This window comes from Bos indicus x Bos taurus, chromosome 13 (assembly GCF_003369695.1).
Source record: "Bos indicus x Bos taurus breed Angus x Brahman F1 hybrid chromosome 13, Bos_hybrid_MaternalHap_v2.0, whole genome shotgun sequence".
Lineage (NCBI taxonomy): Eukaryota > Metazoa > Chordata > Mammalia > Artiodactyla > Bovidae > Bos > Bos indicus x Bos taurus.
In genome coordinates, this window is record NC_040088.1 from 56,699,247 (window position 1) to 56,723,247 (window position 24,001).

Sequence of the window (24,001 nt, forward strand, 5' to 3'; positions counted from 1 at the left end):
TCAGAGAAAAATAATCTTGGAACTCCCAACTCATAACTTAACACTATCTCGTTTCAACTCAGTGATTTATCGCCATACTATTTGTTTGCTTTAATGTTAGGTGAATTTCAAGAGCAGTTCGTTTTGAACAAACAAAACCAGCTTGCCCTCCTCATCAGCTAGGGAAAGTTCTAGTCTGTTTTTGTGGCCAGAGAAGTGATGGGTAGCTTTGCAGAACGTGGCAGAGAGGGAGTGGAGTGTCTTCTAGAAAACAACAGACGACCCTCTGCCTTATGAACATGTGAAGTTTCTCTCTGGATGCTGGAGGATGGCAGTTTCTCAACACGATTTTCATCTCTATGGCACTAACCATGTCCAGTTATCAACTCCCTGCTCAGAACAGAAGAAAGGACAGTAACCAGGTCAGTTCAATAGATCAGGAAATTATATTAACGTCAGAATAACCAACATGAAGAAAATAGGATATGATGAAAGCTGCTTCCAGTGAATGTAGAACAGCCAGCTAGTATGGCTCTCTGGTCAGCCAGCCTAGGAGCCGAAAGCACAGTGCTAGAATTGTTAGAAAACTGAGGCTCTAGAGCAGATGCTGCCATTGCCTGGGTGTGAAAGCTTGGGAAAAATATCTTCCATCTCTGGGGCCTGACTTCTTCATCCATAAAACAAGGTGCTGGTGGTTTTTTTCAAGTTACCTATATTTATGTTATGGCCAACCTAGATAGCATATTGAAAAGCAGAGACATTACTTTGCCAACAAAGGTTTGTCTAGTCAAGGCTATGGTTTTCCCTGTGGTCATGTATGGATGTGAGAGTTGGACTGTGAAGAAAGCTGAGCGCCGAAGAATTGATGCTTTTGAACTGTGGTGTTGGAGAAGACTCTTGAGAGTCCCCTGGACTGCAAGGAGATCCAACCAGTCCATTCTGAAGGAGATCAGCCCTGGGATTTCTTTGGAAGGAATGATGCTAAAGCTGAAACTCCAGTACTTTGGCCACCTCATGCGAAGAGTTGACTTATTGGAAAAGACTCTGATGCTGGGAGGGATCGGGGGCAGGAGGAGAAGCGGACGACAGAGGATGAGATGGCTGGATGGTATCACCAACTCGATGGACGTGAGTTTGAGTGAACTCTGGGAGTTGGTGATGGACAGGAAGGCCTGGCGGGCTGCAATTCATGGGGTCGCAAAGAGTTGGACATGACTGAGTGACTGAAATGAACTGAATATTTATGTAGAGCTTCCTACATCCCATTGGGATTCCCTGGTAGCTCAGATGGTAAAGCGTCTGCCCGCAATGCAGGAGACCCACGTTCGATCCCTGGGTCAGGAAGATCCCCTGGAGAAGGAAATGGCAACCCATTCCAGTACTCTTGCCTAGAAAATTCCATGGATGGAGGAGCCTGGTGGGGTACAGTCCATGGGGTCACATCGCAAAGAGTCGGACATGACTGAGCGACTTCACTTCTTATATCCCAGGCACTGATGAAAGTGTTTGACTCTCATTTTATTCTCCCAAAGTCCTGTGACTTGGGAATTCTCTAGGAGCATAACAAGAGACAATAATGGAGGCGGTTCATGCCTCAGCCACTGGCCACTCCTTTCCCCATCTGACCCACACAGCACCCCGCCCCACACCCCTTCCAGTCTCCCTGCAGGTCAAAGGATTCAGGAAAGAAACCTCCATGCAGAGATGGAAACTAGCTTGTGGAAAGGGTATGCTGAGACCTGATTTGGTAATTTTCTTTATTCAGCCTGTGAAGGTCTATTTCTGGAGCTGGTTGAGACAGTGATTGCAAAATCCATTAAGACTAAGGAAAGATCCGGCATGGCCTGAAGTTGGAAGGAGCAGTACAAAAGGATGAATGGATGGAATGGCCCTGAGGTCTGGAGCCCAGAGGCAGCTAGACATGGGGGTTATGCTACCCCTTAACTTGAAGCTTCAAGGGCAGGACTCACTTTTAAGGGCTCATATGTCCAGAATGTCAAAGTGTTATTCTCTCAGTTGGGTCCAACTCTTACCAGGCTCCTCTATCCATGGAATTCTCCAGGCAAGAATACTGGAGTGGGTAGCCATTCCCTTCTCCAGGGGACCTTCCCGACTGAGGGATCGAACCCAGGACTCCTGCCTTGCAGGCAGACTCTTTACCATCTGAGCATGAGTTTGAGCAAACTCTGGGAGACAGCGAAGGACAGGAAGCATGGCTTGCTGCAGTTATGGGATCACAAAGAGTCAGACACAACTTAGCAACTGAACAACAACAAATGTCCAGAACAGTTTGGATCAAGTGCTCCAGGAGACACTGGAGTTCTTTAAATCAAGCTCTAAAAGTCCCTTCCAGCCCAACCGATGGGTATTATGAAAGATATTTTAGGCTGGGGAGGGATGGAGAAGAAACAGTTTAGCATCGCCTCATGTTAAGAAGGGAATGGCACCCCGCTCCAGTACTTCTGCCTGGAAAATCCCATGGACGGAGGAGCCTGGAAGGCTGCAGTCCATGGGGTCGCTGAGGGTCGGACACGACTGAGCTACTTCACTTTCACTTTTCACTTTCATGCACTGGAGGAGGAAATGGCAACCCACTCCAGTGTTCTTGCCTGGAGAATCCCAGGGACAGGGGAGCCTGGTGGGCTTCCGTCTATGGGGTCACACAGAGTCGGACATGACTGAAGTGACTTGGCAGCAGCAGTAACAGCATGTTAAGAAAAAAGTTCTTGGTGGAAATCTGACTTGGGAAGGTATAAAATGTAAAGCAATTGATGAGCTGTAGTTTATAAAACTGTTGTTGTATTTTTTAATCTAGTTTCTATGCTGGTGGTTTGGGCAGGGCCCTCACTGGTCTGGGAGTCAGGATATTTATTTAATCCTGGCTCTATCTCTCTAGCTAACTATACCCTCTTCATTAAAAAAAAAAAAAAAATGCTGAGAACAACCCCTGTTCTGCCTGGCCCACAAGGTTGCTTTTGAATTAAATGAACATGTATCTATTGGAAGTTAGAAATGGTCAATAACAACAAGATTTAAGGTCTTGTACATTAGAAGAATAGCTTATCTGTCAAAATAATTATTGAGTTAGAGACAATTGGTATTTTAGGTTCATAATTTTCAAATCTTGCTCCATAATTATGGGCACAGATAGAAATACTAGAAGGAGGTGAAGAATTGAATGGCTGTTGTAGAATCATTTCTTTCTAAATCACCTTTCTTTCCTTGGAAAATGGAGAAGAGAGAGACCACAAGTTGGCAATATCGAGGAACTAAGGTACATTAAATTATCCTCAGGTCACATGACTGAACTTTCTGAGCAATGTTAAATGAACTTACATCTAACCTGAGCCCAAGAAACTTGTGCAGAAACCAGAGAGCACAATGAACATGCTAACACGTCAACCTCATTTCAGATGTGGAAACAGCAAGGAAACCCAAAGAGGAAGACTCCAATATAAGATCACCTGGGTGTTTCGAGCCTGAGAATACAGTAACATGTAACTACTGAGGGATCCAAATTCACTTTAAGGAAACAGTCACTGGAAGACAAATTGCATTCTGGTTTTCTACCCTTGGAGAAGCTGAGAAATGAGAGCTATGTCGTGGTGGGGAATCAGGCTTTGTGGGCTGAGTACTGTGCTCCTCCACAAAGACGACCATACCCTAATCCTTTAAATCTGTGAATATGTAACTTTACACGGCAGTAGGGACTTTGAGGACGTGATTAAATGAAGGATCTTGAGATGAAAGATTATCTTGTGTTATCAAAGTATAATCACAAGAAAAGAGGAAAACAGGAGAGTCAGAGCTAGAGAAGGAGGTGGAGTGATGGCAGCAGAGGCTGGGGATGGGGATGGGGGATTTGAGGATCTGCTGTTGCTGCTTTTGAAGATGAAGAAGTGGCCATGACCCAAGGTAGGCAGGCAGCCTCTGGAAATTCTAAAGGCAAGGAAATGGATTCTCTCCTACAGTCTTCAGAAGGAACGCAGCCCTACCTGACCCACTACAGATTTCTGGCCTCCAGAACTGTAAGATACTGAATTCATGTGGTTTTAAGCCACACATTTTGTGGTAATTTGTTCCAGCAGCAATAGGAAAAGAAAACATCAGGTGATTTCAGGCTGTCCTCTTCTCTGCTAAATTTGATGCCTATAAATTGAGGAAGGGCATTTAACATGCTAAAACATGACTGAACACAAGATGCTAAGGATAATGTATTAAAATAAATCATTAATTTCCTTTAATTCCATTTTTAGTGGAGTGGTTGTGAATTGTATTCACTGGCTTCCAAGGAACCAAGAGGGTAGAATATCTGGTCAGAATTTTCTAACAGAAAGCCTGTATCAACAGGATACTTGGCGGTTTTGAGTTCTGTACTGCAAAGCACTGATGATCCATATGAGTTCAGTTACTCTGCCCTCTCTCCTCCTCCTGTTTCCCCAACACATAACCTTATTACAAAGTATAGGACCATGGGTTGAAAGCAAACCGCTTTCACTTTGAGCATCTTCCTGAATTTCAAAGAGAAAGGAACTCCCCGCACTGTACCACCCACCTGATCTCTCCCCTTCATCCTCTCCCAAGAGGCATCTTCTGGAAAGAGAAATCGTGGGGTAAAGTATTTCCAAATACCACTCCTTCAACTCAGGTTTTACGGAATATAACCTTAAACTTGGAAAGGACGTTGAACACCTACATGCTCAGACGTGAAGGCAATGAGCCTGGGGACCGCAGCCATTCCTTTCTCCTTGACTTCCGGGAACATTTTAAAGCGCGCAATCAGCATGGCGTACATGTTGGATATAGCGCCACCTAGAGGGCAGAGAAACAACAGTTACCTTTTCTAGTCATCGTTAACATTATGTCACAAGCAAGCAACATTAATTCCACTGACCTAGAGTCCTCCTTGGACACAGGAGAAAACCGTCTTACTGGCTGTGCTTTGAATTGAATCCTCAAATTCAAAGGCATTGCTGAGAGGGTCCAAAGGAGTATTCGGCCCAATCCCAGGATGGATCCCAGCCCTCCAAGTCCACGTCTGTCTCTGGGGGCTTGGGGGTGGTGGGGCAGGGTGCGAACTGCAGTGGACTCTGCTCTTACTAGGAGCCGTTTGAAAAGGCCTTTAAGAACTTAAAAAGTTGACTTCCTTCTCGGCTTAAGAGTAGGTCATTCAGCATTAGATTTGTGAAAATCCTACGTATGTCCTCATGGAGAGGACATTTCATTTCAGCTCATGCAGTGCCTTTTATCTGAGCTGAAAAAGATCAGTTGCTATTAATATCGTGGACTTAACAATGTTAACAATCCTTATAGAATGATAAACATCCAAGCCCATCTCATCATACTCATCTGTTAATTCCCCTCAGATGGCTCTTCTCTTAATGACATCATTGCAATATAATTTTAATGGCTACAATTTCATAATTAGGAAGACACACAAGGGGAATGTTAAATCTATGTTGAACTACTTTTCATGTGCCATCCTAAGACTGTCAAGGATTTCATACCATAGAATTAGTGTCTTATAAGTAGTCTCATTTGACAAGCAAAGAAAAGTGAGCTTCTCCCCAGGATTGTTGGATAGTTTAGGATTTTTGTTAACCAGATAGAAGACAGAAAGTTGTGAAAGCAAATGAATATGCTGATGTGGGAGTTGTGAGAACATGATGAGGAGTGAAACACAATGACCCCCCTCCCCAACCCAAAGCAGGGTATGCCTGGGCTCTGCCATCATGTGAGTTCTCTCAGTTCCTTTCCCTTCAGGTGGCTGTGGAGCAGGAGGGTTCTCTGTACCAAGCTGGATGGCCCAGGTATGGTGATGATCTCTGCCTAGTGAGCCCTGGGGTCTGACTCAAGCAGGCAACCTGGCACAGAGCAGGCGTCACCCAGAGCCTGGCTCTATCATCAGTCAGAACGAGGGCAATTCCTACTGCTTCTGGACCCTAGAGACATGGGATAAATAGAATCCAGGTCAGGCTGGCTCTGAGCTGACACCTTGTCTAAAAGGCTGACTGGGTAGGATGCTGCCGGGCATGGTACCAGCTTTCGGGCTGGACAGTTCCATGTGATGGGGCTTTCCTGGGCATCCCTACCCTCTACTCAGATGTCATGAGCATTACATGCTCCCTACTCCCAAATAAATTGTGACAACCAAAAATATCTCCGGACATTGCCAAATGTCCCCTGGGGACAAAATAAATCCCCACTAAGAATTGCTGCCCTCGTTATTTTCAGAGAGGCTGGGAAGAAAGGAGGGAGGAAGAAAAAGGAAAGAAAACGGGAGAAAAAGGACACAAAGAAAGTGGGCCTCCCAGGACAATGATCCAGGGTGCAGCCTCCCACGCTTCATCTCACAGCTCAGTCATTCTCCATTTAAAGGTTTGGCAGCCCCAGGAGGGATAAAGAGGCGTCTGGGTCTCTGGACAGAGCAGACTACACTGTGTAACACAGGCAAGAGGGCAGATGCATAAGCCCTACATGCTCTTATCTCCCAGAAATCTTCCAAGAAAGGATGCAACAACAAGCCCCCAACATTCTGAGAATCCTGTTAGACAGGAACAGGTTTGTGACTAGGCCAAGCTTTCCCTTCTCCCCCTCAGCCCTTCAGGACGTGCTGAGCAGTGGCATTCTCCAGTTCCCTCTGACTCCCAGGTGAAGGTGACATCCCATAAACAGATTTCTTCTGAAAGTCTCTAAAAAATGGAGTATTTCCTGCCATGTCCATAAACAAGGATATCACAATCATCAGTGAGTACAGCCCTCCAAAGTGAGCTGGTGAGCCTCAAGGGCACTCAGGAAGAAGAATACCTGTGATCTGTGATCTGCCCCAAGGAAGGTCAGGATGTGAAAACCCAGGATACTGGCTCCAGATGACTGAGATGCATATGAAAGGAATGATTTCAGTGAGTCCAAACTCTTATATCTTCCCATTCATAGAAAAGCACTAAATTCCTTAATTTGGAATAGCTGGCTTCCTTTAATTAACAATCATCTTTGGACATTCAGACTACCAGCCCTTCATTGCAAAACTTCTGTATATCCTGGCTCCTCCCCTCAACTTCTCAGAGGAGGGTTACTTTGAGATGCTGTCTCCTAGGCTTAAGTCCTAAAAATTTCCACCAAATAAAACATGACTCTCAACCATTAGGCTGCACATATTTTTTTTTCGGTCCGTTTCAAAGAACTTTCCATGAAGCATGACGCCACTGGATGTTATAGATGGAGGTGTAGAGAAATTTGGCTGAGCTGAGTATTCAAGCCATGGACCTAACTCTCCATGTCTAGTTCCAGGCAATGGGACTGTCAGATCTCAAGCACATAGATGTATGATTTCCCCTATGTTCACCCCTTAAGTCATAGACCCTTTCTCCCAGGAATAAGGCTGGATCCTACCCAGAAAGCCATCTATTAGAAACTGAGGATGCTATGGTCCATTTCCTCTCTGTAATGCATTGTAGAAAGCAGAGCAGAAACAGGTTGCTAATGACATTTTCTTCAGTTCCCTCCTGATTTTCCAGTGTCTTCCTTACCCCATAGCCTGGCATCTTTGGCTTCCATCTTGGGAACTCAGAGCTCATGGATCTTCAGGATCCAAGGAAGGAGTCTCAGGATTGAGCTTAAGTCTTCTCTACCTGATCATTCCCCATCATTGACGGGGGTGGCAGCCCTTAGTCCATACCTGGCTTAGCAGAACTACCAAAGAGGAGTCTTTCTCTGGGCGTATATTTTCTGGGACAGGTGTGTTCCAAGACCAGCCAGGTAAGTTAGGCCTGGTCCAACTCCACTTAGTCATCTTTTCCAGGTCCACAGGAGCAGCTGTTCTCTTCCCATTACTGGGAACCATGAACACAGAGCCCAAGGAGCTCCTGGCTCCCTGGGGACAGCTCAGTCACACAGCCACTCGTACAAGAGTAGGCAGAATAAAGGTAGAAACGACATTCATCTCTGAACTTCACCTAGTTCCTCATGAAAAACACCTTAAAACATCAGTTCCAGTTAATGCTAACAAACTTCCCTCAGTCGGGGATGGTTTTCCAAGGGCACTAAATATCAAGTTCCCTACAAATTGAAACTAGCCTAAAATTTTCATCACAGCTGGTGTACAATGATTTTTTTTTTTAAGGCAAATTTTCCCTTTCATTTAACTAACACATTTTCCTTCAGCACCTGAAAACATACTATCTCTTTAAAAACAGAAAATGAAATAGCCGATCTGAGCTATTTATAGATAGCTATATGTAGATAAAGTTGCTGAATTTAAGACTTGGCCTTGAGGCCACTGTTACTCATCATCATGTCTTTTCTGTCTTTTCATTTCATTTTCTCTCTCCTTTGTGATCCCCCTGCCTTTGCAGATTTGCTAAAGAGGAATCACGACTTAGCCTTTGCTCTGCCTCACACGATGGCAGGTGTGGCTCTGGCCTCCCCAGCAGGGCCAGTCTCCGGGTACCAAGCTCCAGGGCCAGTGATGCCCATTCTGATGACCCCCATCTCCTGCTGCTGAGGAGGTGACGGTCTGTGCGCCAGGTTTCTTTTCCACAGGTCAGTAGCTCTCTCTCTTCCCACTGACTTCCCAGCTTCTAGTTCTTCTCTGTGTCAAACCAAGGTCACATACACAGACCTGGAACCCTAAGCAGGACTTTCTGTCCCAGGCTGACTTTTGTGGCTGGAAGAAGTATATATAATGGAGCTTAGAATACAATGGCTGGTGATAAAAAGGCAGAGTGGGAAGGACTAAATGACACCATAAAGGAAAAAAAAAAAGAATGGGAAACCTCTGAAAGAAATCATCACCCTTTTCTTTTAGCACTAAGAAACTGTCTTCCAGGCACTTTCCGTCCTACTTAAAAATTGTGTGAATCAGCTTCCCTGCTTGTTCCTTGAAAGGGATGGTGTATGGAGGCTCTGTTAAGTAAACTGTACCTTTTATTTTCCCTCAGTCAGAGAATGCTTTATTCAGTGACGGTACCCTTCTCCTTTCATGATGCTTGGGAAAGTACAATACCTTATTCCCTAATTCACTTATTAGGAATCTTTATTCCTTTGTTCCACACAATCCATGCATCCTGTATGTAGGATTGCAGTAGAAGTACGGGTTAATATCATTGCTGATTATCCTCTTTCTAAACACACAAAAAAATAATATTCAAGCATGGGGTAGTTGACTTGGATGCATGGTCAGTGGTCACATGTACTTAATCCCAATCTCCGGGATCTAATGCCTGATGATCTGAGGTGGAGCTGACATCATAATAATAGAAATAAAGTGCACAATAAATGTCATGTGCTTGAATCATCCCCAGACCATCCCCCATGAAGGGTGCATGGAAAAATTGTCCTCCACAAAACCGGTCCCTGGTGCCAAAAAGGCTGGGGACCCCTGGTCTATTTAACCTAAGCAGAAACACAGGCTAGATATTTAATCATTCCTATGTTCATAATAAAGTGAAAGCTGAGCACCGAAGAGTTGATGTTTTTGAGCCTGTGGTGTTGGAGAAGACTCTTGAGAGTCCCTTGGACTGCAAGGAGATCAAAGCAGTCCATTGTAAAGGAACTCAATCCTGAATATTCATTGGAAGGACTGATGCTGAAGCTGAAGCTCCAATACTTTGGGCACCTGATGCGAAGAACTGACTCATTAGAATAGACCCTGATGCTGGGAAACATTGAAGGCAGGAGGAGAAGGGGACAACAGAAGATGAGATGGTTGGATGACATCACCGACTCAATGGTCATGAGTTTGAGCAAGCTCCATGAGTTAGTGATGGACAGGGAAGCCTGGCTTGCTGCAGTCCACGGGGTCGCAAAGGGTCGGACATGACTGAGTGACTGAACTGAACTGATGTTTATAATAAGGCATGACAAACCAGAAGAAAAATATGAAGAAATATTAAAATATCATTTACCAGGAGAAAATATCCCATCGCCAGAGCCCCCAGGCCAGCCAATGATTTCTCTCATTTTCTTTAGCGTGACATATTCCAAAAGCACAAATACTGGAGCGATTTCATAGGTGAACCTGAAACACCGTCATGGCCACATTTTATGTCTGTCACTCAATGGAATGATTCATCATGACAGTATCTACAGAACAGTTTCCTTGTTCAAACCCTACTTTCACAGATGTTACAAGTATAGCGTTAAGCAGACAAAAAAGGTTTGCTCTGTTTCCTACATTCATAAGTCAAGAGCTTCAGTGATTGGCTTCATGCACAAGGGTCATTTATCATAGTGAATTAATACATTGCAGGGTAACATTCTAACACTATCTAAAAGACAACATCTAGTACCATTTCTCTCTCATATTACATGCAATAATACATCCAGTATGCCCCCAAAGTGTCTTTTTGTATTTAAAACATGATGCATAACTTTGATTGTGTGAAAAAGAGATCAGGACTATTTTCTTTTAAGCAAGAGTGAATACCCATACTCTTCTGAAGTTTGTCTCACTGTTTTAGGGGCTACTTAAAAAAAAGAGAGAGAGATTTCTTTTTCTACATAAGAGGTAGAATAAATATTATGAAATGTCATTAATAATTACCCTGGATTACACAAAAACATATTTAGCTACTTACATGTTAGTGTTTGCTGTTGATGTCAGCCAGTCTGCTGCTAATCCAACCATATCCAGTCCAGTAGAAAGTTGATTGAAATACCTTGGATGTCCTGAATTAGATGGAACACCAGAATCAAGGTGAGTCCAGTGAAAATGAATGCCTCTGAAATCCATGATTTCTCTAGATGAAGAATCTTGAAAGAGCCTTCAGTAATACGAAATCCATACTCAGAAACCCATCTCTCTCTCTCTCTCACACACACACACACAGAGCAAAGGAGCATTTCCTTTAACAAGACAGACTGTTTGGTGTTGTGATATTTCTTAGAACACATGCTAAAGATCTTTCTTTAACCATACCCTATAAAAAGATAATAAATTTGGTTTGCAGTGTGGATACTAGTTTATTTTCTAGCATTCTTTCAATATATTTGCAGATTCAAATGCTGGGACAATCCCAAGCTACTCAAAAATAGGCCACTTCTTGTTTACACTTGTGCTGCTAAAAAACCCTTTTCCATTAAATTGTGCTGGGAATCAGTCATATACCATGACATCTGCCAGGCATGCCAACATCCATATAATATCAGTGACAAATGGCTGATGATCAGAGAAGACAAGGCAAAAATGAGAAAATAGGACACTCTGTTGAGTGATTTACCCTGAATTCAAAAGGCGATGACTGTCTAAAGCTGGTATGAACAAATGTAATGAACAAATGTAATTCTTGTCTATTCTTTTCTGTCCAAATATTTGATTCTACACAACAGAGATCCTTCACAGTTGCAATTAAAAATAAAGCTAAATACAGCCAACATCCCTGTCTTGTCCACAAGATACATGAAGGTATATTCAACGGATTGATCAGTCCCTCAGTCAGGCTTATCTAATTAACTTCTGGATTTCTCTAAAACTCTCTAAAGGGGTTGACACCCCAACACTCCTGAGGCTATTATTTAAAATGTGATTGTAAAGATCTCATTAGACTTCCATTTCCCTGTCCTGCTCCACATAAGCCTATCTATAAATCTGTGATGTTGTTTTGCAGCCAAAATCCTGCAAGATTAACAATTCTGGAAGCAGCGTCTTATTAAAACGACTTTGCCACTTACTGGACACCTGTCTGAAGCCTGGGGATGTGAGAGACTCTCAGGCCAGCCTGGACAAAACAAGATAAAGGTAGGCAATGGGGAGAGCAGAGACAAAAGTCAACACAAAGCTTATCTCCAGGACCAGGGACTGCTCTCTTATCAGCCTCCAGCATGTGGCTACTAGATGAGTAGATGCTGAGAAGAGCTGGGAAAGAGCACATTTTAAAGAGACTGGCCAGCTCTCACTTATTCTCCAGCATGGCATTGTTTTACATCCCGATGGCCTTGCGGGGTGCCCTTTGAGCTTTTTGCTCTTTCCCAGGCTCTCTGATGCTGCTCCCATCAGTCTACAGGTCCACGGAAAGGGAAAAAGCCTTCCTGGCTGTGGCTGCCGCTGCTGTCTGCAGCAGCCCTCCACCCCTCTCTGCCTCATTGACTCCCCATTTCATTAGCGCTCACAGCTGAAATCATAGCCCTCATCTCCCTCTCGGTGCCCCTCCATTCCTCTTTCCCTAAGCCATTTCCTTGAAATGAGAAAATTAATAAGGATCAGCAAATCTAGCCATTAATCGACTCTCTCAACTCCTATGCATTTTCTGGATGAATCTGGTATCTCTCATTTCACACCAAGTCTATGGACCCTTAGGCAGGAAAACCTCTGCATAAAACTGAGTGGGATCCCAAGACCTATGTCGTGCCCCAGGTTATCAGAAGATCAATTCACCCTGATGACTCCCTCTGGGAAACTATGGTAAGAAGTGCGATGCTGCAATTGCTTGGCTTCCTTCTTGTGTCAAATTTTGACCTTGGTCTATTTCACCAAAATCTGTCCAGCCTCAAAATTTGCATTCACTGATAATGATGTGGAAATATGCAGGGAGATAGTTTTGACAGATCAGAACAAAATGTCCCCTTGGTTGCTGGCTTCCCATGAATAGGCTGCTGGCGAATTCAGGTAGGGTTCCCTGAGACCTGTCTGCCTGCTGTCTGAGTCGCCCTGGCATCCAGCTGCTGCTGCTGCTGCTGCCCCAACCTGATCCTGTGTTGCAAGTCAGCACCCTGCCGAGGAGTCGGATGGCCATGAGCTGCCGCCTCGGAGAGCGAGTTTGAAACCAGGCACTGTTTGTGCCTCTGGACCGCTGCCCACAGATCAGCAAATGAGCCAAGAAGGGTGCGCAGACTGTGAATAGCCAGCCCCAGGCAGCTCTGACCCTGGTGTCCACAGTCCATTGGAAAGGGGCCCCAAGTCGGTCCAGACTGTGCTCTCTAGACCAGCAACACACACCCAAGGACGGCTCATTTACTCACACTTCAATTCCTTTGTCTCATGATTGAGTTCATGAATCCCTTCACTCCTCAGCCACTACCACTAACGCCAAAGCTGATGACCCCAGCAAAGCCTAATTATTTCAGAATTTTATCATTCTCCACACTTTCCCATGTTCTATTCCAATATTTCTTACAGAGGTAATTTTAACAATGCATAAAGATTTCCTCATCTCCCCTCTATTCTCTCTAAGCCTGGAGTCCAAGTGGAAATTAGGTTATAGACTCTCAGTAGTAACATGCTTTTATAAAGGAATCTCCCAAGGAACATTAACACATCTAATTGTAGCGGTGACAGAAACTACTTCACAGAACTTAAATAGTACTACTTGTCAAATACAAGTTGTACATAAAACCTATAAACTTGCCAGTCAAAAAGGAAGGTGGCAGTTGTTAATTATTTGAAATGTTATTGGGGATGGGAGGAAGGACCAGAAGACTATATATGTTATAAATAATGTTGTACTGAATTAATATTGATATGCCTTGGTCAGAAATTCAATTTAATCATATTTTTTTCTGACCTTTAAAAAACATATTAGAGCTACACTGACCAACAGTTTCACAAGCATTATGGCAAAATCTAAGTATTGAATTGGCCCATCTTTTCCCAACACTAAATGGAACATTGACAGAACTATTGCTTTCATTGACCTGCAACTGTCATTATCTTAACTCTTTAAATTGCATTTCAGACTCCATCAGCTTTTAAGGATGAAGATATGAAAACACTTTTATAGATTCTTTTTGGCTTGGTAGCAATAAAAGTAATAGGTAGCAAATTACTGTTAGTGTATTTAAATGTTAGGTTGGGGAGTAGGTCAAACAAAAATGAACTAAAAACATTGCTCAGGCTTGCACCTACAAATATACAAAAATCTGGAAGGAAAAAAAATCTTTAATGCCTAGTATATACCTCATGTGGATTCTCTGTCAATATAATTGAGAATTAAATCTAAGATGCCTTAAAAAAAAGCATCCTCCACTGACTGAGTTTGATAGAAACCTCCAAGTTAAATTCTTTCTCCTACGTACTTAATTCTAAGTCTATAGTTTCACAAAAGTGGGAAATAATAGTATAGGAAATCAATTTCCCAAAGCGTCTATGCATATCTATCCTGTCAATGAAAAGAACTCACAAAAACAAAAATATAGCAAAACAAAGGGCTGAAAGTCACACAACAAACATTCTTAAAATTTGTTTTTGATTAGAATCGCACTGATAATTCATGTAATTCTAAATTTGCTGAGAAAAGGATCATGTTTCTAGAGTAATTAATGTTTTGTGATATTTTACATATTTATTTGTTAGCAAATCTTTCTAAGGCTACAAATCAATTTAGATCCACATGGTCTTCCTTCCCTTCCAAATTCATTCATGCTTATTTTTATTGCTTTAATGAAGTGTATGGCCACCATGTATCAGGATGATTAGAGGCAAAGCAGAAAAGGCAGGGGTAATCGTGACCTGGGGAGATGAATAGCTGACTTTGTGTAGCTAGAATGAAAGCTTAGAATACATTCACATATATGTTACTCTATCCTAAAAATGGATAGAGTATGGAGAATACTATTTCTAAAAAACACACAAAATACACTAAAAGTATTGTCCCTAAGGATATCTGATTCCCCTCTATCCTTTTTTCCCTTTATCTTCTATACAGAGTGGTTAGGAAGCACATGCATCCTTGTATAACATGGCTGAATTGTTAAGCTAGTTTACATTGGGTTTTCTTTTGTGTACATTTCTTCAAAAATAGAGAAAAGCCAGAGTTCAAATCTGAAGTCTTAGTCTTCTGAGACAATGCCAAAATATTACCCTTCTGCTTCAACCATTACACAGATGGTTTGTTCAATTTCTATTCATTTCTATGCCAACGAAATACCAGCACTGACCTGGTATTTGGGTTTTTGTTTGGATCATGCCTTTTATGCATTCATTTCTACATTCTCTTTTTTTTCTTTCTCTATAGTAGAGTCACTTCTACTGGCCTCTACTGACAAATAGTTGCTTCTACATCAGTGGATAATTTCCATGGCCAAATAGTGCAATGTAAAATCTGATGATTTATACTTAGGTAACATTTCTGACTTCAAAACCATGAACAATAACAGTAAAGGGTGCTTTTGACATTAATCATTCTAATCATGACTTTTTTAATGATGAAAATAACATTGTAAATTTGAAATTATCAATAACTCCATAAAACATTTTCCTAGAAAAAAAATCATAAAAGAAAAAAGAGCTTTATTATTTCTGATTGGACAATACCTGTTTTAATTGCGTATTTTAGAGTTGTTTGGCAATGCATCAAAATTTCCTCCAAATTTTGTGGTTGGTCTGCCAATTCCCAATTATATTCTTGAAGAAGCTCATTAGGGTAATGAAAATCAATCACTTTGGTTGATCTATCAAAACTCTTCACCACATACTGAAGCAAAATGTCCATAACCTCTTGCAGAAACGCCAAAGTGGGCCTTTCTCCGTCACACGCTGGTAGCAGATCTAAGAACGGAATCAAAATGCCACGTTTTAATTTTACAATGAAAATATCCAGGAAATGTCTTCATTTGACACTTTCTCTCTGAACCGAGATTTTACGTTAACAAAATCTTCTGGAAAAGCAGAGCATCTTCTTTAAAGGGGAGGTATTTTTCAAAAATGAAGGAATGAAAAAAATACGATTTCTTTTCTTATCCCAAATTATTTCTTGCATTTCAGCTCATAACTGATTTGCTTCCTTTTTCTTTCTTTCTTTCTTTCTTTTTTTTTTTTTAAGAGAATATACTTCCATTCATCTGTTTCTCCCGGGTTCTCGCTAAACGGTATTTCTCAATAAGTCATCTTAAAAGATCACTTCAAGTCAGGAATGTTTGAGGAATGCCTTTGGGTAAATCCGGCAAAATGGCTCATAAGATTTTGGTTATCATTTGGCTTATTATTATCCTATGGCATCATAGGATCTAAGGCTTATTAACTAAGGCCGGCTGTTTCCTAAGTCAGCGGTGTGTGTGTGTGTGCGTGCGCGCGCGCGCTCGCACACTGGGTGTGCAAGTACAAAAGTAAAACTGCGCGCAGGTTTCATGTGAATCTTTTTCCTGAAACCACAGCTACAAATTACTCTTGCGATCTGAAGACCTAGAAAGTCCAAGCTATTTTGAACAAGACACCACATCGCACCCAAGGCCTCGGCCGCACGGAGAATAGGACCTGGACCTAGGGTGCGCCGGGGCGCCTCGGCCACCGGGAGACCCGAGGGCGGCGCTGGGCTCAGAGCGCCTCAGCCCGGGACCCCGCTTGGAACCCCGGAGCCCAGCGCCACGCAGAGGCCCGGGTCCGGGTCCGACCGAGGGGGCAGGCCTAGCGTTTCTCGAGGTCTCCTGGAGATTCTCCCAAGGTCTGCTTCTGCCCTCCACTTCGACGTCCCGGCTCAGGCTCCCGGCGCCGAGTCCCTCCTGGCCACGGTGGACGCGGCAGGGCGAGGGGCAGAAGCTCCCGGGACCCAGCGAGGCGCCCTTACCTGTTGCGTGTAGAAATGCATAGTTGACCTCCGCTTTGGGGCAGCTGCAGGGCTTCTGGTTGCAGGAGCAGGCGGCCTTGCGGGAGGTGGCCCGCGGGGGCTGGCTCCCGCTGCTCTCCGCCGGCTTCTCGGCGTCTCCATAGAGCAGAGCTGGGCAAGGACAAGGAGAGCGGACCTCAGTCAGCCGCCCGCCAGCCTGGCTCCCAGCCCCCGACCCCCATCCCCGATCCCCAAATCAAGAATACCCGACCCCTGACGGGATGCGGAGGTGAGAGGGTGGCTTTGAGCTCCTCGGGCTCCGCGGTGCCTGGCCATGTCCGCCTCCCTCACCCGGGCACCCGCGCAGGCACTCACCGCACAGTTTGTTTCCGATGCCGCCCGTGAACTTCTGGGCCACCTGACACCAGGCCCTGGCTGCAAGGAAAGACAGGTGGGAGGACAGCGAGGCAGACAGAAAACGGCAGGCACACGTGTGAAATTTCGTTCTTTGTGAACGACGTCAACAAACCCGGGCTCCGGGAAAGGCTGCCTGCCTGGCGCCCGCACAGCGAGCAGGTGCCAGAGGTGGCGGGAGCCTGGAGGCCCGGTCCGACCCTTGGCGGTTTCCTCAGAAGCGGCCCACACTGTGGCCGTTTGCACTTGCCTTTCAGGCACCACTCGGTTAGGACAAAGTCTCCTTCCTGCCTCGCTTGGGCGAGTTTTCCTCGACACCCGAGGCCGTCCATTTCCTCGCAGGCTCTCCTTTCAGATCAACAACTCTCTCCCCTTTCCAATTTTCCTTATCCCCACCACCTCTCTCTCTCCAGACACTAAGACGGTGGCAGAATCCCAGGCCCAGGAATTCGGTGTCGAGGAGACACCGCCGTGTTTAGAGGCTCTCCCAGATTTCAGCGAAAAGAACCAGACGGTCCCTGGGCATCTTCCCAGGGGATAAGAGCCTGTGGGGTTTAGTCTGTTGGGTCATCAAGGACCCACCCCGAGGGCAGGGCTAAGCGTCCGAAGTCTCCTGTTGCAGGTGGGAAAACCTTCAATCTTCCCCAGCCCCTCAAATCCCAGTCCGCCCGCAAAGCTCTCCGCCTGCAGGTACCGTTTCTCCTACCTGTGCCGGGGTTCTCGGGATCCCCCGAGCCATCTTCAGATCCAAAGGACCAAAAGCTAGAGCCGGGAGATGCCATCGGCGCTGCGATACTGGAGCAAGACGCTTCCGAGTGCAAACTGCCGGCGAGCTGCCTGCCCTCCGCTCCGCCCTGCGCGCGCGCGTGCGTGCGTTTGTGTGTGTTTGTGTGTGTGTGTGTGTGTGTGGCAGTAGGAGGAACACCGCGCGGGGTCTGGCGCGGCCGCACGACAGAGGGTGGGTGTCACACAGGGGCAGGAAACGTGCGTGTCCGTGTGCGCGCGTGTGTGTTGGGATTAGAGCTTAGAGAAGTGGCAAAGCTCTGAAAGCTTCGGGGAGTGAATAGAGGAGAGGACTGAAGGGTCCTCACCGCCGGGAGATGGGAAAGCGCCCGAGCACTCGAGCGATTTTGAAGGAGAGGGAGCCCAGCCGGGATGGACGAAGGGGCGGCGGAGGGAAAAACGGGAGGGAGAGAGCTGAATCGTTCGAGTGTGAGGCAGACAGTGCGCCCGTGCAGGAGTCGGCGTGAGCGGGTGGGAGGTGAGCACGCGATCCCTGGGGAGCGTGCGGCGAGAGGATGCTGGCTACACCGGGGGCGCTGTCCAGAGTGCTAACGCGGCGGACTGCGCGCCGGCATCAGCGCGGGGAGACCACAGAGACCTTGGCGAGGCGGGAAAGGTGGCGGAGACAGGCTTTTATTTGCGACGATTGGTGTATTGTTTGAGGTCTGGTTCCGACTGCGGAGAAGGAGGCGCTATGTCCGCGCCACCTTCCTGCGAGAGAGTGCTGAGGTCGCTGTGACCCCCCGGAGTTCCGGCGGCTAGGGGAATCTGGAGCGGTTCGCGAGCCTGGGAAGGGGACTGTGCGGGAAGGGCACCTAAGCACTGATGGGCTCAGTCCTGCTCCTTAGTAGAGCCTAACTTCTGCCCACTGAACCGCATAGTCACCCCGAGGTGGGGGCTGGGAACCATTCCTGCGCTTCAGAGCGCTTGGTCGCCGAGTCCACTGCTCAAGTTCTGACTGACGGCTTGGGAGAAAGACTGCTGATTGAGGCAATTAAAATTCACTCTGGAATCTATCACCAAGAACCTCAGGCTGGGCAGGGAAATAATACGAATGTAAACTTCTTGGAAGGAGGCAAGGAAGAACACTAGAGCCAACAGGATTGACGGCTGATAGCTGATGGGGGATGAGGTCGCGTCATTCGGTGACCTTGACCGGCGAAGGCGTGGAAGGGCCGTTGCTTACACGTCAGGGGAACCGTTGTGTGCTTGAGAAGCCTGCACAGAGTTTCCAATAAACAAGCAATCTGAGCCCTCCAAAAGCTGAAAGAAAGCATGACCTCCCTGGGCCCTGGTTTTATCAAGCCTCAAATCAATGACCACTTCTTCCCCTAAGGGAATCGTCGCGATGGCTTGGGGTGGGGCGGGGTCAGACGGGAGAGTCACTATCTCTGGTACTTGGTGGGAAGGGGTTTCTCTTTTCCAGGGAAAGAATCTGCCCGAATGCACGAGACACAGGAGTCGCGGCTTCGATCCCCGGGTCCAGGAGATCCCCTGGAGGAGGGCAGGGCAACCCACTCCAGTATTGTTGCCTGGAGAATCCCATGGACAGAGGAGCCTGGTGGGCTACAGTCCATAGGGTTGCAAAGACTCAGACACGACTGAAGCAATTTAGCATGTGTGCACGAGATCATAACCTCTCCACTCTTACATTTTCCTTTCTCAACAAGCTATTAAACAAAGGTTGCGGGGTTGGGGTGCCTTAAGAATGTAAGGCCTGTTGAGTTTGCACTGCGTTCCCTTGGCAGTAGAAATCAGTGTCAAGTACACCCTGCAGCTCCCAGGAGCAGGGAGAGAGGGTGAGGGTGACCCGGCTGCATCCAGCCTCCCAAGGCCACACTCCCCTGCGTGCTGCTCACCTGGGGCAGGCGCTTTTCATTTCCACTGTGTGAACAGGCCATTCTTTCTCTGATCACTGAAGCAAATTACCAAAACTGCTGCTAAAGCAGATACCAGTGGATCCTCAGTCTATCATCCCTTGACCCTGGCCTAGGAAGGATGTCACAGGACCCGGGGTGGCCTAGTACAAGCCCAAATCCTGTGCCCCAAGGCATGCGGTGGCTGGTCAATTCTCTCCACAAAGCTTTGTCTTCTTTCCACGAGCCTGGAGGAGCCACAGGATTGGCACCGTGGCTGCCAGATCTGAGCCTGTGAGTGGGTGTGGGGAAGGGTGCTGGCCCCTTGGCCTTTGGCTCGGCTCAGAGCCTGCTGTGCTGAGAAGCCTGCGCCAGGTTGCGACCACCAGGTTAACAGGAACACAGGCCTGCATTCCACCCTCTTTCCCGAGCTCCCAGTTCCAATACTCCAGTGGATCCACTCCAGGGGTGGATCCAACTCCAGGGATGTAAAGATTCTGTGGGTTGGCCGTTGGCGCCGCTGGCAGATGGCTCTGCAGCTCCTGCTCCTCAGTGAAGAGAGAAGCTGGAGAAGAGACCCATTCTTTGCTTAAATCCACTCCAAATCCTGCACATGTTTCACTTCAAGTCAGCAGGCTGGAGTTGCAGAATTTTTCTACTACGGATGAGTGGTCGAAAACAAAAATATTCTTTTAGATGTTTAAAACACATGCACACAGAGCCTCAAAGAAGGAAACAGATTAAAATACAAGAAAGGTAGAAATCACAACACTGAATAGATTTTTTTTAAAGCAATGACTTAAACTTCTTCTCTTTGAATAAACTGCATTAAATCAGAAATCCCAGTGTTTTGAACCTAATGGTGATATTTACATTTTTTATCTAACACACCCACTTCAGATGCACACAGTATCTGATTTGTCTTTCCTTAATGCCCGCCCTCCCAAGACAGGCAATTTGCTTTATAAAGACTTTCATTTCAAAAAAGAGCCCGCTCCCCCCTCATTTGGGCTTGGGTTGGAGATAACAAAAGAGCTCTGGGAGGTAATAATTACAGTCATTAGTTCACAAAGGAGGCAGCCACTGGATGGCGAGGGGAGGCGGGCCAGCGCTGGGGAAGAGCTTTCGAAGGTCCTTCCTCGAATAAGGGAAGAGACTCATGCTCCTAGGGCCGCTGGCCAGGGTCAGTTTCCTTGGTTGACCTATTTCTTGTCAGTGGTTTACCCAGAGATTGCCTTGCAGGCCTGCCAAAGAAGAGTGTCTGGTATGAATTTTCCCTGGAGTCCTCCCTTAAGTGTCAGAGGACAAAGAAGAAGAGATGGAAAGAGAGAAGGGAAAGGAGAGAAAATGAAGAATTCAAAAGAAGAAAGGAAAACAAAAACATTGCAACCTTTCATCACGTGTTTGCTGCTCTCTGTTCTAGTCCCACTTCAAAAGGCAAGTGCTGTGGACTTTAGGGAGGGGCCCAATTGCCTCCCTCTCCAGCAACGGGCCAGGCTTCCAGGGCTCTGGTCTGTGGGGCCACTCTGAAAGCTTTGATTGAAGAGGACTGGCAAAGAAGCAGAGCTGCTTTTGTCCCTCTAAGGCCTCCTGGTGGTGGGTGGACAGGTGAGTAGCGGTGGAGGGGGCCAGGACACCTTGGATTAGAGATGCCCCTCCATCTCCTCCCTGACAGTGCCCTGCAGGGCTGGTCTCCTGGATGCCTGGACCAGGCCCAGCCCGTACCGCGACCACAGCCCTGCAGTTGGTCCACACCACAAAGGTGGCTCCTTCTTCCGGGTCCCAACCCCCATGGAGGCCCAGGCGGGAACCCAGGTTAAGGAGCAGGGCCTGAGTGCACTTGGCCTTGAAGCTCAGCTCTGCCTCAGTGGGAGGCTTCCCCTCTAGAGGGTACCCTTTGTAAAAGGAAGAGGTTGTTGGCACCACCACTGGGGACCTTTCGGTGCCAACTGCTTGGGGTGGAGAGAACCTTACCACCCATCGGAGAGCAGCGCAATACATGCTGTTAGCCACAATACATGCTGTTAGCCAGCAGCACGCGTGCTCTCACTCCCTCCTTGAATACTTTCCCCAAGACCCCCAGCCCAGGGCCATGGGTGCAGGAGCTGGGGACTCTGGCAGAAGAGATAGAACCCTTCCAGCACGTTCTTCTCTCTCCTGTACCAGGCTGCACAGACTCAGAGGGCATCACAGTCACAGAAGAGCTTAACCTGAGTTTTTAAATAAAATGCAGTCAACTGAGGAAGGCAAACGAGTTGCCTACCCACCACCATCCCTTCCATCTTAAATACACCAAAACTCAAACTAAGAGAACCTTCAAAATTGGACCGCTCAGCTCAGTGGTGGGACCAGAATTTTTATTGTTGTTCATTCGCTCAATAGTGTTTGACTCTTTGCGACCCCCACGGACTGCAGCACCCCAGATTTCTCTGTCCTTCACCATCTGCCAGTTTGCTCAAACTCATGTCTATTGAGTCGGGGATGCTATCCACCCATCTCCTCCTCTGTAAGGAAGCCACCTTGGTTGGGAAGACTGTGTGTGTGTGTGACGAGCTGGGGCTCCGTGCGTGTGGGCGCTGTGTGTTGCAGGATTCGGAGTCTTGTCTAGAGCCCACGTGTGTGTCTAAAGTATGGGGGCTTTTTAAGTTAGACGGTATGTTCCTTTGGGATGGGGGTAGGGAACGAAGTTATTCGTTGATGAAAGACAGAAGGCACCTCCTCCCCTCCCTGGGCCCTGTCACCTGCACAGCTGGGCAGCAGGAACCTGGGCCCTAAGGGGAATCCGGTGGACCACGTCCTTTCCAATGCATTTCCTTTATTTGATAGCTTTAAAGACCAAAGCAAGGGAAAGCGCGAGTTTGGGATGAAGTTCATCCTCAAAGTCGGCCCCGCCCCCAAACCTCGGGGCTTTGTTCGCTTCTCACGGACTCAACCCCTCAGCGAGGATCCTGCGGGCCTGGCAAAGCCGTTTCCAAGAAAGACGAAATCTTTGAAATCACTCAGAAGGAGAGAGAAGGGGTCGGCGAGAGCTCAGGCGCAGTCGAGTCCACAAGAGGTGTCGCAGAAGTGAACAAAGAGACACACTGGCAGCCGGGGCCAGGGACGCCCAGCCTGGCAGGCTGGTGGGAGAGGAGGACGCGGGAGCGCGGAGACGCCGCGTCTGAAGGGCTCTCGGTTCTCTACCCTCCGAGCACCAGCGGCTGGCCCGGGCACTCGAGGGGGCAACCCCTACAAAGGTTAGAGCCGCAGCCCCCGTGCCTGATGGCGCAGCGCCCGAGGGTCCCCCGCTTTGGCCCCGGCAAGCCCCGCAGTCTCGGGCACATCCCGACGGCGCTGACCGCTGAGCAGCGGGGCTACACCTGCTGAACGAGCCGCCGGCGCTGGGAGGTTTTGCGCAGGAGCCTCCTGTAGTCGTAGGGGTTTGCGGCGGGCCCATTCTCCTCCTCCACGCAGTCCTCCGCCGCCCAGCACCTGCGAGGGAGACCGGGGGCCGAGCATCAGCGGCGCCAGCGCGCGCCGCGGCTTCCCCGCCCTCCCCAAGTCAGGCGGGTCCTTCTCCCACACCTCCCACCTTCACTGGACGTTTAAGAACCACATGTTCAAAACAGCAGGGCAGTAACCTAACGGATTTGAGGTATTTCCTCAGCAGGTTTGCAAAACTCCTGAGCGAGGAGCAGATGGGTTGGTGGAAGCTGGTGAAGCCTAGTTGAATGACAGCTAAGTAAAACATCAGAAGGTGTAGTTCAGAAAGGTGAGCTTGGTTTGGCTTGAAATAATTCACAACCAATTAATACTTCAGTACCTTCTCCTTAAACAGTAAACTCAATGTGCCTCTATAGACAATCATTTTGCAAACGCTCAGTTCTTTGTTTTAAAGGAAGTGTGTTAGTCACTCAGGCGTGTCCGACTCTTTGTGACCCATGGACTGTGGCTCCCCCCCCCCCCCCCCCCCCGCACACACACACACCGTCCCCCCAAGGCTCCTCTGTCCATGGAATTCTCCAGGCAAGAATACTGGAGTGGGTTGCCATTCCCTTCTCCATGGGATCTTCCCAACCCAGGGATCGAACCGGGGTTTTCTGCATTGCAGGCAGATTCTTTACCGGCTGAGCCAACTAAATGCTTCCCCCAAATCGCACAATCACTCTGTTAGCTTTTCCAATGTTTCAACATCTTCAGTGAGGCTGTTGGGCCACCTTCCTGGAGCCACTGCTAGGAAACCCTGCCAACAATTACCTTTAGGTTCTGCAGCTTGCTTGGGGGAAGCAAGGAGCTCCCTAAAATGCAGCATTATTCATCAATTCATTTATTCATGGAGCACCTACTAAGTATCAGCTACCGGTGTAGGTGATGGGTGTACACAAGTCCCTACTCTCCCAGGATTTACAGTCTAGAAGGGGAGAGGACCATGAACAGCTCCAGTACTCCAGGTGGTGAGAGTTGGGAGGCTGGGAAGCCTTCTACAAAGAAGAGCCAGGTGGATGGCGGTACATG

General features: G+C 47.1%; 2 protein-coding genes across 2 annotated transcripts in view; both read right to left on the bottom strand.

Moving 5' to 3' along the window:
* GAD2 (glutamate decarboxylase 2) overlaps nt 1–18,223 on the bottom strand; it is a 66,125-nt gene extending 47,902 nt beyond the window's left edge. The window contains exons 1-7 of the mRNA XM_027559931.1: nt 17,575–18,223; nt 16,830–16,889; nt 16,476–16,625; nt 15,227–15,460; nt 10,557–10,647; nt 9,885–9,997; nt 4,676–4,791 (exon numbers count right to left, since the gene is read on the bottom strand). Coding sequence (XP_027415732.1) covers nt 4,676–4,791; nt 9,885–9,997; nt 10,557–10,647; nt 15,227–15,460; nt 16,476–16,625; nt 16,830–16,889; nt 17,575–17,650 — 840 coding nt within the window. The 5' untranslated portion in view covers nt 17,651–18,223. The remainder of the gene's footprint in view (nt 1–4,675; nt 4,792–9,884; nt 9,998–10,556; nt 10,648–15,226; nt 15,461–16,475; nt 16,626–16,829; nt 16,890–17,574) is intronic.
* Nucleotides 18,224–21,953: 3,730 nt separating this feature from the next.
* The window catches only part of MYO3A (myosin IIIA), a 170,083-nt gene continuing 168,035 nt past the window's right edge, over nt 21,954–24,001 (bottom strand). Inside the window, exon 35 of the mRNA XM_027559932.1 lies at nt 21,954–22,978. Within this exon, the coding sequence (XP_027415733.1) occupies nt 22,861–22,978 (118 nt within the window). The 3' untranslated portion in view covers nt 21,954–22,860. The remainder of the gene's footprint in view (nt 22,979–24,001) is intronic.